Raw genomic sequence first — 18,952 nt, 5'->3', positions numbered from 1 at the left:
TTTCACTAAAAAACAGAAAAGGGTAACATGAAAGACAAGAATAAACCCATATCTCATGTGTTTGTAATCGAGGCTTACTGCAAGAGGACCATGACCACAAACGAACTTTAAAGATAGAAATCTAATATCAAAGGCAATCTGAGCCAAGTCCGCCTGTTTCCAAATTTAATTTGTGTACCAGCATTATGTGATTCATCCAGGCACCAAAGCACCCACGTATGTTCAGAAACACTGTATCTTCCTTTTGATACACCAACCTCATTTATTTAGGATAATGTAATAACTTTATTTATTTCATGAGGTTGTTTCTGCAGTGCAGGAACATCTGTAAATCAAAAAATATACAGAGATGGGCCCGGAGCAGCACATCAGCAATCACTGCAATAACTGTCACTGAGATTGAGGGTTACATACACTAATTTATGACAGTGAAGTCACACATTTAATCCATTCATTTGATAAAAAGCAATGTGCTTTCACTTCAGGCCCCAAACACGCAATAACTAATCCATACAAACATGAATACTGCAACACAAAAAAATGATCAGATATCAACACTATCCAGCAGAATGATTGCATTCCAGTTACTCACAATGGCATCAAATTACATTTATTGAATTTGAAAAAGGTGGAAGCTAATGAGTGCAGCTAAATCAGTATTAATGTAATAAATGACAGCACAATTTTATTCTTGTTCCATTATCATGACTCCATGTTATGAAACTACTGGTGACATTTCTAATGACTTCCATGTCTAAAATGCATTCTAACCACATTCATAATGGGTTATAATGGGGGTATCTAATCTTCTTATAGCACTATAATTAGTTATAGGCACCCATAAAAATTCAGTTAAACACATTATGAAGAACTTTATGGTAAAGGATCAAAATGCAGCTTTATTGCCGGCCATTTACTGACTTATTTTGCAAGTCAGTGTATCACAATTCTTATAGTTGTTATGCATTATAGTATTTTTATAATGCATTATAATCACTGTTATGATTTATTATAATGTGATTATGACCATGTCATTCTAAAGTGCTTTATAATGTACTGTGCAGTCTGTTATTGTTATAAAGTATTATATATGTTTACGAGTGATTATATCCAGAAATATACAGTGCTATGAACAGATTATTACAAATTATAAGTATGATAATAATGCATTGTAGACATGGGCTCCATAGAAAACGTTACCAAACTACTTCACCACACAAACATTGCTGAATATTTTTTGGGGGTCATTTATTTCTTGGACTGTAAAAGGAGTGTGTGTTTGTGTGTGTGTGTGTGTGTCGGTGTGTGTGTGTGTGTGTGTGTGTGTGTCGGTGTGTGTGTGTGTGTGTGTGTGTGTGCGTGTGAACAATGAGGCAGGAGCTGGAGTGTGTTGGTGTGTGTGGGGAATAATGTGCAGAGATGACTGTGATTTTTGAACTGGACGTCAGGATGAGACACCTGGCCCGTGTCCTCGGCCAAACTCATCCAGCAGAGAGCGAGCATGGGTGTCCACACCACACCCACCTATTTCAACTGCAGCCCCAAAGCATGCTGGGTATCTGGGAAGCTTAAGAACTGATCTGTGGTTAAAGAGATGCATGCAGAGTCAGGGGAGGGGAGAGCAAGCAGGTTCTTGGAAAAGTGGTCACAATAAACACTATTGATCCAACTGTCGACTGCAATTTAAAATCAAAACTGCGGTTACCATGAGCGTCGAAGAATTCCTCGTCCGAGCTGTCGTCTGAGTCTCGCGCTATGCTCTGCATCCTCCACTCTGAGATGCTGTGACGTGATGGGCTCACTGAAAGACCGCACATGAACAAAAAAAATTCACTGTTATTTTGGGACATGTGTTTCAGCCTCTCTCTTTCCCTTTTTAACGCACACACACTCTACGACAAAGAAACATTGCACAATCTCCCCCGGCCCACACACACACACACACACAGTGTTATATAAACATGCAACAGTCTCTGTGGTGCATTACTTCATCACAGATGGACTTCTTGGTGGTCAGAGGGGCGTGTGAAAAGTGAGGCCCAATGAAACACAGACAAGCTACAAGCACCCCGACTACCAAATGCCAGTCGAGGGAAATGGCAATACTAAAAGCAGGCCTTGTCTATCGTGTGTCTTCAGTCTATGCCTCATATATAATTACTGTGGAGGGAGAGAGGGCTGTGGAGAGGGGGGCACAGCTGTAGCTGTCAGCGCACAGGAGGAAACAGCAGTGGTGAAAGGGAGGGTCACTGCAAAGAGCGTCAGCCTCCTCTGGTCTGTGACGTCAGCACTGCTGCTAAAAATAGCTCCGGAGAGAACCACAGGAGGGAGTTACAGGGGTGAAACAAGGCAGGCTGGATGAGAGTCAGGGTCCAGGTGGCAGCTACAGCAAGCACTGCCTGGAGGTAGAGGTGACACTGGAGATGGGTGTGTTCGGACATGTGGTTTGTGATGTCAAAACTGCAGCTAAAAATAACCCAGGTGATATCCACTGAGTTGTAGGGGTGAGGGGAGGTAAGTCAGATACTACAGCAAGTGTGGAGGCGTGAGTAAAAATAGTCAAGTAGAGTAAAAACATTCCAATTAACATCAGGCGCCGGACAGAAAAGCAAAGTGTGGCACAAAAGCAGAGTCTGCATACTAAAAAGCTGCTCCCGACCCGAGGTGTTTGATTTTATTAACACCATTTTCCATAATCTGGGTTAAGAACTCTTCAGTCGACTGATTCATTCACGTTTGGAACAACTTTTAGTGTGTAAACCTGAGAAAAGCTGACAAGAATGTTCGTACCTTTCAACAATATCTAACTCACTGATGTTAATAAACGTTTCTCATGGAGTCACATCTTTTGAGTATCAGACCCCTGTAAATGGAGGCTGAAAGTTTAAAGTTTGCTTCTTTACTAAGAACTGTATCCATGGTAGAGAATTAATAAGACACCATAATTTATTCTGCTTATCAGTTATCATTTTATATCAGTTTCTTTGAAAAAAGGTAAGAACTACACAGGTTTTCAGGGTCAATGCAACTGTTTTATTATCTTTTATTATTAATATTTTATTATCTCAACACAGTCTAGCAACAGTCTGTCTGCCATCATCCTACATCATGAAATAGAAGAATATTTTATAGCATTTGTTTTTTTATTTAAGTTTCCGAACAAAAAAACAAAACCTGTGAAGCCTTCCTGCCTGGCACTAATGTTATTATGACATAAAAGATTTACCTTCAGTAATGGACACGCTGCTCAGTTAGTAAGCAGTGCTGCTCGAGTGTCAAATACATGGAATTCCCGAAATTCCATGTTGTGCAAAAGGATGTGTCAACATATTGCTGGTGTTTCCACCCTCTCTTAAAATGTTTATGTTCCAAACATTTAGCAGCCTCTTTCTTCATGAAATTAAGCCACACTCTGGACTGTTCTTCCTTTGCACCATGACTCCTTCTTGTTGCAAGTTTCCAGCAGTCAGAAAAACATGCCTGCATCAGTAAAATAACTGAGAAGCTTGGAGGCATACGATTATGATGGGACGGACAATTTGTAACCGGTTGTTATTTTCCATCCTTAACTGTAGCTGTGGTAAACTGGAATTTATTTGGGTTAACATTCATAGAACTTTTTGTCGTCACAGGGATTGATTGTAACCCACATTAATTCACCCACAAGCAGCAAAAGCAAACCAGTAACATTTAACAGCCATCTTTAAAGCTTAATGGTGAGTGAATGTTGATACTCAAAAAGAACAATTTTGGGAGGATTTAGAAAAGAAAAATCAGACACAGAAAAACATACAAACAGACAAAGCAAAGCGCTTCTTTGGCTTTGCACAAGCTTGACGTTTGGCCTTGTTGAATTCACATACTTCTGCCAGTGTGGACAGGTGTCAAATATCACAACTGGCTGTGTTTACTTTTAGCACCGTTTGACTTTGTTGTTAATAAACCTCAACCTTTAAGGTGAAAAGGAGTCCGGTGGCAGACATGCTGAATAAAGCATGCTGAGGTGTAATTATAGATGTGATAATGTGTGAAGACAGGAGTACGGCTCTGGACACAGCTATAGGAGATAAAGATGGCATGCTGCTCACCTCCTCTCTTAGATGAGCGGGAGGACCGAGATGAAGTGGACCACTGCTTGGTGAGTACACCTCGTGGCTGGAGAGTCTCTCCTCCTGAGCTGACAACCACCTCCTCAGCTTCAATGGAGCTGATCGCCTCTTTCGCCTCCTGGTCTTTGTCTGGGGACGGAGCACCTCCGTTGGCCTCTGTGGCCTCGTCTGCCTGACTGAACTGGGCCATCTTTGTTGCCAGGGCCAGCTGGGTTTCCAGCTCCAGCTGCCGGATGTCCTCCATGGTCAGACCGTACCACTCATCCTGCCAGCACCAGGCCTGCCGGTGGGCACGCACCATCACCTTTCTCAGTCCTATGGAGAAACAATGGAAAATATAACACAAATACCTCGAAAAAAGCCACAAGATTTTTACATTAAGATGTGAATTATATAGCATACTTGTCAAAGTTAGTAAAACTAACAAATGACTGCATTAGATAAAAGGCTGTAACATCTGTGACTGCATACTCACCAACATCATGGATGAAGCGTTCAATCTTAGACTGCATGCCCCAGTAGCGAAACTCCACCTTGCAGAGTTTGTAGGCACACATGATGGGGGTCTTCCCTGGGTTGTTGTTGTAGTCTTCTATCCAGTCGTCCTGTAGAGGACCCCTCTGGGTCTTGGCTGACTGGTAGAGCCGTGTGTCCTCCTCTGCTTTGTACTCATGAGGAGGGATAGGATCTGTCACTATGTCGATTGGGTCTGCCAAAGACAGAAAGCAATGACTAACAAAGCCAATATCAAATTGCAGGAGTGCAGCATTGTTAAGTATTTAAAAGGTGCAGTATGTGTCATTCCCAGCCCTCGTCTTTAATATCATACACAAGGACAAAAGTACATAAGTGGGTTGGGTAGTAGAACTTATATGGACTTGTCTTCAAAGTCTCGAAACAAGTGAAGTTCAGGTAGACATACAATACTTTTCATTTATTGTCATTCATTAAAAGTACTACAATCAATGTCAAAACTGGGTCACTGCATGCCGTCAAACTATTAATTTCTGAGCAGCTTCATATTCAGTGGGCATACTATACAACTGAAAAAACATGCAGTACTACTAAACTGCCACAAGTGGGCCTCACCTGCTCCTTATGTTTCAGACATACAAGGATGGTCATCAAAGCACCATCTGACTAAACCTACTAATACTAACCTGTTGCCTTTGATATATGTTGTAAGTAAAGGTCACCACTTGCTTTCTTGGTTAATCCATTATAGCTACACTGTAAATAATTATCTGCAACTTCAAAATGAGAGTATGTTTATTAAGCTTTCTATCTGGTGGGTTTGGAAAGTTAAAGCAGCCTGATACACTTTAATTAATATTTTAAAATAAGAGTTTATGTTGTCGTAATGGGTCAGGATCAGTGCCAAATTGTCTCACCAATAGTCCTCTGTCTCCTCTCTGCTGCAGACATGTTGAAGACGTCTGCTTGGTTGCCATGGTCAGGTTTATAGTACGTCTCAATGTCAATGGAGAACTTCTCAACAAAGGGGCAGGTGTATCTGAAGGAGAAGGGGCAACAATAATAAGTGAAACAGAACGGAACATATGTCCCAATAAAGCAAGACTGCATTATGGTTTGACATCTGCCTTCATTAAGAGACTTAAACTCGATGGCTCAAGACCAGAACTATTTTATTAAGAGTGACAACACCCTCTCACTGCTGAGGATAGGAAACGTGTGAGCCATGCCCATCTGTTGCATCTGAGGCGTCTGTAGCAAAGCTGTCACTGGTTGAATAGATGTGTCAACAGGCACTTGCAGTCTATCAATATCCTGACAGTATAGTCAAGGGCACATCTCTGTTCAGCACCTTCACGTCTCGCCCCACACAGACAAACACACTGACACCCTGAGAATGAGGGGCCATCAACATCTAACAGCCTGTAAGCGCTGCTGGCCACACGCCGATCTATGGTCTGCTCGGCTATATTCTGACAACTTGCTCTGAGGTCTACATTTTTTCTTGGCTTTTACTGACGGACAGGAGCTTGAGCATAACTCCAGACTGGGCATCATCACACTCACCACTCATGGCATTTTATATGTATTAAAGTGAATAAAAGCAGGGTTTGAATGCCCTAAACAAGTGGGGGATGACTTTTTGTCTTTAAAAGTGTGCACACCTACTAGCTGCAGCAGTTGAGATACCCATGCACACAGCCTTTCTGTTATTAAAATAGCATTTTAGAATTTTGTGCAGCCTTGGCAGAGTTTAATGCACTCTCACTCTTGCTCTGAAGGGGTGTGGAGGTGGCCTTCCTGCAAACCTCACCTGGTGCGGGTGTAAGGGTAGGCGTTCCACGACTCCTCTTCAACCCTCAGTGCTGCTTTGGGCAAGATGGAGCGGAACCAGCTGGGAATGTGCATGCCAATATGGTAAACCTTGTGGGTGTACTGGCCTGTCCCACCCGGTCCATCTGTGTAGGGCTTGTTCTCGAGAATCTCCACCCCGCTGCCTTCACCACAGCTCTCTTCTCTGCTCTTTTTCTGCAAGAAGAAGAATGAAATGATGGTGAAGGGATATGGAAGGTGTTCATGTTTGGAAATATAGCAATTTGGATAAAGGGAGTGTTGCATTTAAAAATATGAATATAAATTCAACCTTGATCCGAAAGAAATGTTTAAGAGGGAATTAAAACAAACAAATGAATGAGCATGGTGCATTATGCAAGTAAAAATCTGACACAAGGTGACAAACACACCGAGATCAACAGTTTCCTGCCAGCTCTGAATTGCAAATCAGGAAGCCAAAACCAGCTCATGGAGCCACACCTTTCCCATATTTACATTCCAGGTGCACACAGGAAGAGGCTGGGTGGAGCCTGCAGATGTTGTTGGGTAGACTTGCAGCTAGGTGACTCAAAGCATCAAAGACGGGAATGTGTGGCATGGCAAGTGGAAGACTTGTCATTGTTATGAAATCAGGAAACATGAACTGCAGAGCAGAGTCCAAGTGCTGACGATTTTAAAAACACAGGGAGCAAAGACCACGCGCCATAAATGTCAAGAGATTACTGATGTATCATCTCTTCCTTTGTCCTATTTTTTCTCCTATCCGTCATTGTTCAGTCTTTCACAAACACAAAGTAACGCGCACTAAGTATGTTAAACAATATTTAGTGCAGCACTGGGATAATAGTGAGACAGATTTCTCCCGTCAGTCCAGCGGGGAGAGGTGATGGAGGCGAGGTAGTGAGTCAGTGGAGTGGGGAGGAGGAAGCCATGAGGCGTCCAGCTCTCCGGACCTCATTACCTCTGACAGGTCATTCATTAGCCACCAGCTCTCCTCTCAACAGCCCAGACATGGCTCCATAGACACAGCACAGACACCACAGTGCCGTCAAACTGTCCGTACATGCAGCCAGTACACGAGACAGGAACCCAGTGTAGTTGAAGTAAATGTCAAGTTTAAAGTGTATTGTATGTGTACCAACACTATAAAAATGCATGCAGCTGTAGGGGAACACACATGTAAACAAAAGATGGGTGTGTACACAGAGTAAGAAATGTAAACAACTTGTGTAAAGAAGTTCATCCCAAAACACAATAAAACATTTCCACTAACAAAGAGCACAATCAGTTGGCTTTTCAATTGGACTGATCATTATATTAGTATATATATTAGTATTATTACATTCAGAAAGATATAATGCTGTTGATTTTTTACAAGTCTAATAATATTCCTTTGTATACAGACAGCTCCAAATGTTGGCAAATCAAATCAGGATGTTAAGTCAGCAGTCTAGGTAAAAGGATTCAATATGTTTCATCGTGTTTTGAGGTGGACTGTGCATATAATTAGGTTGCCGACAGGTGACAGCAGCCTGCCAAAAACAGCAACCCTTCTTCTCCCTCCTGTAGCGAAAGATGATTCTCTCCAGCTCAGCGGGAGAAAGATTACAAAACACTGGCCAGGGCTCAGCCGTTCCCTCAGGACAAATAGGGAAGGGAGGGAGAAGATAACATGCTCAGAGGTATGCTAACATTTCTACACAAACATGTCTAAAAATGGCCAGACCTGTGTTATATATTTTGTTGAATTGTTGACTTACATTGTGCCAAATTTTTCTAACAATGGTCAAACTCAAAGAATGTAATTTATTCAAGGACACGGTGTGAGTCATTTGGTCACCTGTCAATGGCGTCATATGACCTTTAACTCCTGTAGTTGTTCTAACTTCCAGGAAACGCAGCAAACTACCAGATTATAGGTCGCACTGCATCATTTTATATATAATTGCATGCTGTTGTGTAATATAGTTATCTAGCAGAGACCTTATTTAATAATATCATATTTTATTATCGATCCAGCTGTTTGACTATGAGTGGCTCATGCCAGCTGCCAAGTAAATGTGTACGGTGGGTATATGGTAAAACAATGAAAAAAATTCCAATATATATAATTTCCTATATTATTTATATAGTTACTTGTGATTATCCAATTAGAATTAAATGATATAACCGGAATAAACCTGAGTAAATGTAACTTTAATAAACTTTAATATATTAATATCTGTAACCAATATTCCTACATACTGTGTGTTTAAATTAAATGAACACTGAATATAATGTCAGATGATTTGTTCATGTATTGATGGTAACTCAGCCTGTGTAGGAACAGAAATAAAGACAGTGTTCACGAGTGTGTTGACTCTCCATAGGGGATGGGAGGGGCTCTCAAATACACCGTTTTACTGTAAAATCCTTTTTGGCTCAGTACACAAAGACAAAGGGCCTTTCTTTAAACAACCACCTAATCTTTCCAAATAAATACATTACCATGAAAGCCTACTCTATGTGTTTAGATCCAACTGCTCTGACAGGATGGGAGTCACATCCTGGTTTTTTCCTCTTGCCATCAAGTTAGCGAGGCGTGTTTCCTGTTTGAGATGCTTCTTTTCACTTCACTCCACAGATACAGTTGCTTAGTCAGAACATGATGGATGTGTGCCGGATAAATGAGACACAGTGAGATCTTCTCATATTTAATTTCTCACACATTCCGAGTTTGCTTCGTACATTACTGCAAATCCCTATGCGGTGATAATGAACTTACAATTAGCCATCAAATAAGAAGGCGGCGTTGTAAGGGCAAAGGAAAGGAAGTGAGAGGAGTGATGGGGTGGGGCATTGCTGGCTGAGGTGCAGCTATGGCCAGGCTGTCCAAAGGCCCTGACTTTATCTATGCTTACACCGGGGACGGATCGCAGGCAGACAGGCCTGCATGCTGCAGTTGCCCTGGTAACATATAGCAATGAAGCGCGCGTATCCACAGACAGCAAAATTCTCTCTGCTCAGAACACAGCTCTCTCTCTTGCTCTCTCTCTCCTTTCCTTCCAACCCGCCTCTCATTTCTTCCCCTCCCTCCTTCGCAACCTCTCTTTTTATCCTCCATTTCCTCTTTTCATTCACTCCCTCTGAACAAAACCTGACCACCGGCACGCTGCTGATGTCATGGTTGCCATAGTGACAGAAGCCTCGCAACAACGAGGCTGTGTGGAGAGGGTGAGGTCAGGGGGAAAGGTAACTATGGGTCACTAATGTAAAAAAAATCCTCTTCGCATCATTTATTCACATGCTTGAGAATGTAAATGAACTTCTTCTTTCATAGACTAAGACATGTGTAATATCTTTGCACAATGTCCTGTTTGACAGAAGCTAGTAGTGCATGCAGAAGATCTGGGTGCGAAGCAGGTCAAAACAAATACTATAGTGATGTGTTTCACATAATTAATAATAGATATTTGCCTATCAAAGGCCCATTGTTATCAGTGCATATGCTGTCCGATATGTGCCGTTATGAAAACTTCTTTTACACAATATATAATGCCGAAAATGCTGCTTGGCATGATTTAGAAATTATGTTTCTCAGTTATCATTTATAGATTTGACTGACAATGCAATACACACTTTTTAAAATGTATAACAACGATTTGAATTATAAATAATATTTAATAACGTTTCTCATTAACATTTAATCTCTCTTGCACCTTTGCAGAGTGGTGAAAATTGGTCCACAATGCACATTAAAAAGGCCTATTTTCATTCCAGCTCCAAAATTGGTCAAAGTATCAGTAAACTATCGCGTCAGTCTCAAAGGTCCCATATCAGTCTGGCTCTAATTAATAACTCTCCAAAGTACCAGCTAATGTGCTAAATGTGCAGAAGACCGCTGCAGTGACTAGTTTGAAACTTTTGCTTGCTTTGGGGCATGACTGCTGAGTCATGCTTCCAACCATCTCCAGCTCAGCCAGATTACCTGTCTGTTTGTTATACCGGAGGCAGGATATAAGAAGAACAGCAGACAAGGTTATCGACTGAATATTGTTTTAGAGCTCAATAAATGTCCTGAGACAGGACAAAAATTCAGTGTTACTACAAATAATCTTAAAGTTAATATTAGACAATATTTATATATTTAGAATATTTGCTGTTTTCATAGTACACAGAAAAATACAGAAGAGGCCCTCTGAGAAAATACAGGTGGACTAAGCTGAAGCTCGTGTTGCACTATTGTTCCTACGGTGGGTGGATGTTTATTTTAGACCACTTTGTCAATATAAACACTAATTACTTAAGGCGTAAGATTAACAGTTGTTTGACAGGTTTCTCCATGGAAAGGTCAACAGCTCAAAGGCATGCTGGGGCTTCCTTACAAAAGGCCTAAATGTTTAACTTCTCCAATGGAGCTGCTCTCTGACAGGTGCAGTAAAGCAGTAGAGCTTCTAACTAAAAAAACATTTAAGCTAGGTAGCTTAGATAGAGATGCTTCAGAGTCTATATTTGCTTTGTTTTGGCTGAAAGTGGAGCTCATGTAAACATTTTTTTACGAAAGCACACCATCGATACAATATAGCTGGTGAGAGGAGAACATGAAAGGTGGAGTTTGCACCCCAGATTGCATAAAAGAAGTGGATGTAGCCACCGTAACGTCATCCATTGGTTTGTTGACTACCGTTTTGAAGCCTTAACCTCAAGGGCATCGCCATTTTTTTCGAATATGACTTAAAACAAGCGATTGAGGCCATAAAGTCATTAAGAAAATGTTTACTGAGGTAATAAATTAAGCGAGAAGTAGGTTCTATTTTGTAGCCAGTGGAGTTTGCAGCCACATTGCAGCATTAGCATTACTTTTCTGCTTTGGGCACACTGGATAATGCTCCCATGAACCATGGTAACGTTTCTAGCAAAAAAACCTATGTGCAGTTCTTGTAAACACACCATAGATTTACCAGATTTAGCTGCTGATTTCACTAAACACTGGACGATATATGTTTTACACACTTCTCATGAATCTAATGTTCTGATGAAAGCACTCCCTCATTGACATAAGCACCATAATGTAAGATCACTGAAGTAGTAAGACACACTGAACCCAGCCAAATGCCTCTACCTGATCAAACAAGCCTGTCACTTCAACCTGTTCTTCAACAAACATAAAAAACACTTGTGAGACACATTACATAACCATGCAGCCCAAATCCCAGCACAGCTGCTGAATGTTTAGTGCCAAGATCAGCATGTGACTCAAATGATAAAAATGTAAACCAAAAAAATGGCCAAAAGCGTCAAAAACATGTCTTAATACAATAATTAAATAATGCTGAATTTTCTTTTACCACAGTCCTTGATTGCTCTCCATGCCTCTCCTGTGTACTGCTGCTCACAGTGCACCTGGCAGTACCACTGGATTAAATAAATCCTCCTTCATGTACACATGGCATTATGAAGAGAAAATATGTTGCCATACAGGATAACTAAAGCTCTATAAATCAGCTGTTCCTGCTCAGAGCTGTAGAGCCTAAAACTCTCACAGAGACCCAGCTAAGGGTCTGGTTTGACAAATGAAACTGTCTGAAACAGACAAAGCAGTATGTCCATCTCCATCGCGGCAGTATGTGTGTGTGCACGGAGTTTGCAGTGAAAGCAGGGTGCCTCCACCCTCCTCCTGAAGAAACATTCAGTCTGTGACGGCTGAAAACAGCCAGCTTCAGAGAGTTTAAATTGGATAATCTATCAGCACACAAGCTCTCTTTGTTCCATTACTCCACTGACGTCAGACCGTGTGACCAATCATTTCATAATTGAGCGCACTGCAATCGCACTCTGTATTAATTTTTCTCCTCTGACTGCTTGTTTTTGTCTCATGGTTTCTGCAGCACTTGGCTGTCTTCGGCCAAGTGTGTGAGAATTTGACGGGGTATATGGCGTCGTTGTGACCTCACCTGGATCATATAGAGCTGGGCGATGCGGTACTCCTCCACACTCATGGGCATGGGGATGCGGTACTCCTTGATGAGCATGGTGAATCTTGGAGGAGGGGAAAGGGGGATCGGGGAGAAGATTGACAAGGGAAGGGGGGGAGGGAGGGACAGAGGGAAAGGGAGGGGGAGAGGGGACAGGAGAGACTCCGGAGGGGTCCTATATGTGACTTGTCAAATCACCAGCTGAAGTCCACATTGACGGTTCCTGTGGGGGAAGAAACAAATAAAAGCATGAGGTACGGAAGCTGTGAATACATCTGAAAATAAATACCTGGAAGCATCCAGTTGGGAGCGTTTAGAAGTTAGTCAAAACATGCTTTTAACCCCGGTCTGGATCTCCAAAAACAGGTTAATCGTTCTTCATCAACATCCATCACTCAAAATCAGCTTCGATCAGCATCGGAAAACATTCATCACGAGTGAAAGACAACAGCACACAGACGAATCTTAGAAGCTGCAAGATTCCTCTACACGTAACCAAGGACAAAGATGCATTCTCTTGGCTCACACACAGATGAAGAGGAGAGGAGACCTGGCGTTTCATTCAGGACATCCACTCAATGTCGTTGTCTGGTCCGAGCCCTGGCACTAAGGACGAGCATCAGCGTTGTGTCCAGCATCTCACATCCAAGTAAGGTATTTTCCAGGATAAACTTCTCTTCTTATACACAGGCCACAGCTTAGTGTGTGTGTTTGCATTAGTGTGTGTGAGTATGTGTGTGTGTGGGGGGGTGGCCGGAGTCTACGGAGAGCACCCGTGCCTTGCCGACGGTCCCACAAGCACTCTGTCTCTCCCAACCCTTCAGCAGCGTCACATGGGGGGCTCACTCAGCGTGAAAGGGATTACAGTGGAGTGGGGAGCATTACATAACATTGTAAGAGCCCCCATGTGCATGATCGAGGTTTCACAAATAGCAGCCTTAGAATTGCACAAAGCATTGTTTTCAAACCACTGGGCAGATAGGGGTAGGTGTGGGCTATACATAACCAACGTGTGGGTGGCGTGAGTTGCACAAGTCTGCTTTTGACCGCTAAGAGAACAGCTCCAAAGCAAAGCAAGTACAAAACAAGATCATGACTGTACACACTGTGAGCTAAGGTGACAGAAGGAGGAGTCAATGAGGAAAGGCAGATATGAAAGATCTCTGTCAAAATGAGAGATGAGGCACATTATTGAATATTTGTAAAAAGAGAATGGTTTAACTTGAGCCCTTACAGTAGACGATTAACACTATAGGCTGGATCCTCGATCATGTTTTTCTATCCTCCAAAGTGAGTATGTAGCATTTTGGAAAAGAGCACCTGTTAACAACAAAGATTTAAAAGTCTACTTAATGAAGGCACAGTTCAGGCTGCTGAAAGCACTGTGGACAGGATCTTGGTCACCATACTGATGAGACTATGTTGTACTGTAGGGCTGCAACTTACAACTATTCACATTACTCAATCTTTCTCCCCAATATTTTCATGATAAATCAAATAATTGTTTTGTCTATAAAATATCAGAAAAAAAGTGGAAAGTGGGTTTTCTAAGTCCGAGGTGGTGTCTTGGGGTATAGTCTTACAGATCTCTAGAGCAGTGTGCTTGATCAGAGGTCAAGGGGCACTGAAAACACAGGAAGTAAACATATCGTGTCATTTGACAGGGAACGACAGGTGGCAGAAGATGAGAAAAATAATTAACATTCACATGTTGGTTAAGAGTTATTTAGCACAATACAGCAATGTGATGGTTTAATGTTATCTAATATTGTTATTGAAATTCCTATTTTGTGTAATTGTTGAGTTTAGGATTGCAGATGCTTGAGTTTTCAGTCCAAAACAGTCCAAGATATTGAGTTCAATATTAAGAAAAAGAAGACAAGCAGGACATAGCCCTAATATGAAAGGCTTAAACAAGCACTTTCTGTCATTTTTGAATGAAAAATTACTTGAACAAATAATTAAAAATTCTCAAAATAGTTGATGATTACTTTCCACTGATCGTCTCATTGATTAGTGGACTAATCATTGCAACTCTTCTGTGCTGTATGTGTGACAGATAAACACAACGCCATCCTGGTACTGCCTGCATTTGGCCGTCCTAAATGTGACCACACAGCATTGTATAATCCCAATATTCCATCTCTTCTGACCTATGGCAGCAACCGGACCTCGCTCTGGCACCCGGCCATACTGTTTAATCACACTAATCACCCTAATATTCCCACTGCGTCACTTATCCAGCAAACAAAGGCCAGCTTTGGTGAGGCTCCTGGTGTCGGTAAGGGTTCTGGTCCACCACCTATTGAGTGCTCGGCCCCCACAACTCCCCGCTGAAGACACATTCACCTAACGAGCCTGCTGACGCATTGCCAGGACAAAGATGATGCAACCTGTATAACTTCTCAACCTGGAGTGGATGCTTACTAACAGACTGGGAGGTGTTCTGGTTTAAACAGTGAAACATTTTCTTCTATACATTTTTCATGCAGTGTCTTTGCTCTACACAGAAGAACACATTGACAAAATCGGAGCAGAAAGTCACATATTGCTGAAAATAACTGCACTCTTGGGAAAGACTGGGATATAACTAGGCTAGCCTGGAGAGGCCCAGAGAAAAGCCTGCAGCTCTGGAGCTCCAGAGGCCTCTAGATGTTCATGCCAGGCTTTAGAGGGGAAGGTCACAGTGCTCATCCTGGTTGACAGTGTTAATGATAAACAGCTTCACAATCTGCTTGAAGCATGGTTCAACAATGTGGCAACAGTGTGAATGTGGGTTGTAACTGATGCTGCAACAAACTTCTGAGTGTTTCTGAGAATTTTCTCTTGGCCAGCCATTCTGGTTGCGACAGCTGTGCCGAATTGGAAATCATTCAGTGTGACACAGATTCTTTTACTGTCTGATTATCAGCCGGAAAAATGACCACCGCGTGAATCAAAGTCCAGCCAGCTGCCACCAATGGCAACCCACACACAAGGAAGTGACACCAGGTATGTAAAGAGAGACAAACACAGAGAGAGATAGAAACAGTAACAGGCAGCATAACAGAGGGACACCGTACAGTCACAACACTGCTCCGTCCAGCAGGACGTGTTAGGAGCCTTTGATTTGTTGTGATGCTGATGCATGTGTATTAGGTGCGTAACTTCCAAGCAGGATTATGACATTTTTAATATTTGTTAAAGCTGTAACTAAATATTACCTTCATCATGGATTAATCTGTAGATTTTTTTTGGGATTAATCAATATATTTTCTAGTCAATAAAATGTCTAGAAACTAGTCAAAAGGGCCAATAACAAGTGTTTCACTGTCAGTGCCTACATAGGTCAAATAAAAAGTGAATTCTGATTTTTTTAGATAATATACATTAAAAATATTTTTAAAAATAACTAAGTAAAAAATAGAGGAATAATAGACCAATGAAGGGATTTTTTGGAAAGGCAATGAGTTGTGTAAATAATTAACGTTTAATTTTAATAACATTTCGCACACAGACGCACACAGACGCACACAGACGCACACAGACACACACAGACACACACAGACACACACATACAATCTCTTCCTTCTGTTGAAATAAACCCTTTTTCATGTTTTGTTTCAGCATGGCTTTTAGTCGTAGTGTCTCTCCTATTCAGGCTCATAGGAGCAACCACATGAGACGGACACACCCAAACTTGCTCCCACAGAAATGTGTTTGATACATATTTTGACCGCGTTTATTAGCAGTACCAATTTGTCTCAAAACAGAATTATAAGACAGCACACACATTAGTCATGCCCCTTTAATCATACTATAGATTAATGAGGTCGTCTGAACAAATTTCAAGAGTAGCTGACTGCTAATCAATATATCTCATTTATTGCAGTGTTGCAGATACAGTACTATCCTAAAAATGCCGTATCTCCCAGATGGTTTAAACCTGTCTCACTCTGACTCTTTACTTTGCAGCTGATGCAGATGCTGTGCACAGCATTGGACCTGTAATGCATGATCCACCAGCAGCCTCGAGAGAGTACTGGCACCATGCTTGACCCAGAAAAAAAGCACTCTCACACACACAGCTTAAAAATAGCCCGGTCACAATAATCCTAGCATACGCAAGCAGAGCGCTTGACGTTGTTTGTTCAGAGAATATGCTCATTCCCTTCTAAAAATACAGTCTCTGCCCCCCTCTAGGCAGTGACGCAATAGCAGCACACGCCACTGCACAGCACCCATCACAAAGCAGCTTCCAATGTTTCTGCTCCCGTTTCAACTAAACCGAAGCCAACGATAGCTACAAGACACTTTGAGTAAGAATGTTCTTCACCACAACCCAACACCACATTTTCAGCCTGTTAAACGTGTGTCCAGCTGTGACGGGACCGCGCACCCTGAGGTATAAAAAGCTACAACTACCTCATCTACGCCGCCCTCAGAAGGTGTGACGAACCATCAGAGGTACTAAATCCTCCAGGCGACAGTATGATTGTTTAAAATCCAATCATTCACTTTTCAAATTATTTAAAAACAGATCTGCAGCAGTAAAAGCTAATTTAGAGGCACGGGTCTAACAGTGTTTCATCTAGTGGAACTTTTCAGATAACATGATGCTTAATACCACAGGAGCCATAAGGACAGTGCCTGTAAACACAGCTACATCTGTGCGATTCCTGGAGTCAGCGTAAACAAACAAGCACGCAAAGATGGGCACATCTGCTCACATCTGCTCACCTCTAAACAGGCTAAATGTCTGACCTTAACAGATGAAACCTGCTTACTCCGGTAAGCAAAGACTGGATTATCTGTCACAGAGCAGTGGATCGCGCTTCCTCCTAAACATTAAATGAAGGTTTCACTGTAAGACATATAAAACGTATAGCTAAGGATTGAAAGCTATAAGTACAGCAGACAGGTTGACCACAGGACAGAGAGCAACAGCTGGGCCCTGCTGTCGACACAAAGCAGAATACTGGGAGGGACGTGTTGACTCACAGGAGGCTTTTTCCCCAAAGGCCACAGTGGTGGCGCTCCTTTTAATTTAGCCCTGTTTTAGTGAGCACCACTTTGAGGCGGAGCAACAGAGGAGGTGGTGAATCCCAGAGGAGCTGGAGGAGGGGGGAGCAGGGGTTTCCTCATGACTGACCCGAGGCAAGACCCCTTTAAAATACAAGTGGAAAATGTTAGCCCCCAGACTGCCTAAAATACCATAGATCAGTTTCACATAGTGCTGCCTGGACATTGCAGAGACAACTTCAGCTATGACAACCGCTGCAAACACAGCATCGGACTGCGACGAGAACCCTGATTGAGTTGATGGGCTTATCCACCAATCCAGTTAAAATGTCAAAAGGCTTAAGACAATGCTGCTCGTGCTGGGCGGTGTGGCCAGAGCGAGGGAGTTTACTAACCTCCTGCAAAAACTAAAGAGGGCATGAAGCATTCTTCAGACAACTATACTGTAAAAAGGATTCAACTTCTCTGTCCAACGGAGTATCTATTAAGGTCAAAAGATGAAGCATCATTAATCAGCCGTATAACTGAGATAAATATAAACCATGTGGCACAGATTACTGAATACAAAACTGATTTACACCCTACAAATCCCACCCACCCAGGACATAATGAAGAATGGGATATGCATTCTTCCCTCCAGATGGCCCACTTTTATCCTTAAATTTATCTATATTAGGTGTTACTTCAGAGCTTCAACTTTTATCTCTACCACAATTGTCAATGTGCATAAATCATACATTTTGCCCTTGATACAATCCCTTACCCTTTTAAATACTCCAGGGACAACAACTTGAATATATCTATTCAGTATACAGGTGAAGTTTGGGTGGAGGCCATCTGACTGAGACCATGTTTGTTTCCTTGTTTGACTGAGCAAACATCTTTTCTCCATATTCAAAAAGTGGTCAGGATGATTTGTATGTCATACTACACACAATGGACAACTCAATGACGGCTCACACAAAATGTTTTCTCCACTTTTGCTTTTCTGTGCTTTTAGTTTGCATGACGGACTCAATTTGAACAGAGGCTGTGCAATTCTCTACCAAACAGGTAGACAGAAGGTCTCAACCAAAGAAAGTCTTGGTAGATTTTGTCCACTAATTGATTTGTTGATTTAATTGACCATTTTAAAGCTTGTGATTACCTGAGATGTGCTTATAAGTTTCTTGGGAAAAAGTGATTCAGCATGGAAAAAGAATAAAAACATGACTAAAAGACCAAAACTAACAATTATTAAATTAATTGACTGAGAGGGGGCAGCTCTAGTCGCCAGTGCAGTGTTGCAAGAATGGGAGTAATGTGGTTTTGTCTCTTAGAATTTGTTTAAAGTCTGGCAGCGGAGTTTTGTATGAGGTGAGGACACCAAGAAAACAAAAAGCGCTGAAACTGAGAAACCATGGCAGTGGCATTAGCCAGCAGAACGGTATGGTAATTTAAATGCAAGAGGTAACAAAGTCACAAGAAATAGTGATGCATCATCTTGTGCTACATAGTGTAAATACAGTGCACTCCCATGATGCCTCAGAGAACAAGGCCATTACTTCTCCTGCCCCTCAGACCCGTGCTCCTCCACAGGCT

At 42.0% G+C, this 18,952-nt stretch overlaps 1 protein-coding gene across 1 annotated transcript in view; it reads right to left on the bottom strand.

Annotated features, from left to right (window-relative positions):
• LOC131974105 (membrane-associated phosphatidylinositol transfer protein 2-like) overlaps positions 1–18,952 on the bottom strand; it is a 51,542-nt gene that overhangs the window by 18,705 nt on the left and 13,885 nt on the right. The window contains exons 2-7 of the mRNA XM_059336251.1: positions 12,350–12,593; positions 6,397–6,611; positions 5,501–5,622; positions 4,585–4,818; positions 4,089–4,424; positions 1,706–1,801 (exon numbers count right to left, since the gene is read on the bottom strand). Coding sequence (XP_059192234.1) covers positions 1,706–1,801; positions 4,089–4,424; positions 4,585–4,818; positions 5,501–5,622; positions 6,397–6,611; positions 12,350–12,427 — 1,081 coding nt within the window. The 5' untranslated portion in view covers positions 12,428–12,593. The remainder of the gene's footprint in view (positions 1–1,705; positions 1,802–4,088; positions 4,425–4,584; positions 4,819–5,500; positions 5,623–6,396; positions 6,612–12,349; positions 12,594–18,952) is intronic.

Source organism: Centropristis striata, chromosome 7, assembly GCF_030273125.1.
Source record: "Centropristis striata isolate RG_2023a ecotype Rhode Island chromosome 7, C.striata_1.0, whole genome shotgun sequence".
NCBI lineage: Eukaryota > Metazoa > Chordata > Actinopteri > Perciformes > Serranidae > Centropristis > Centropristis striata.
This window is presented reverse-complemented; position numbering and strand designations above follow the sequence as displayed.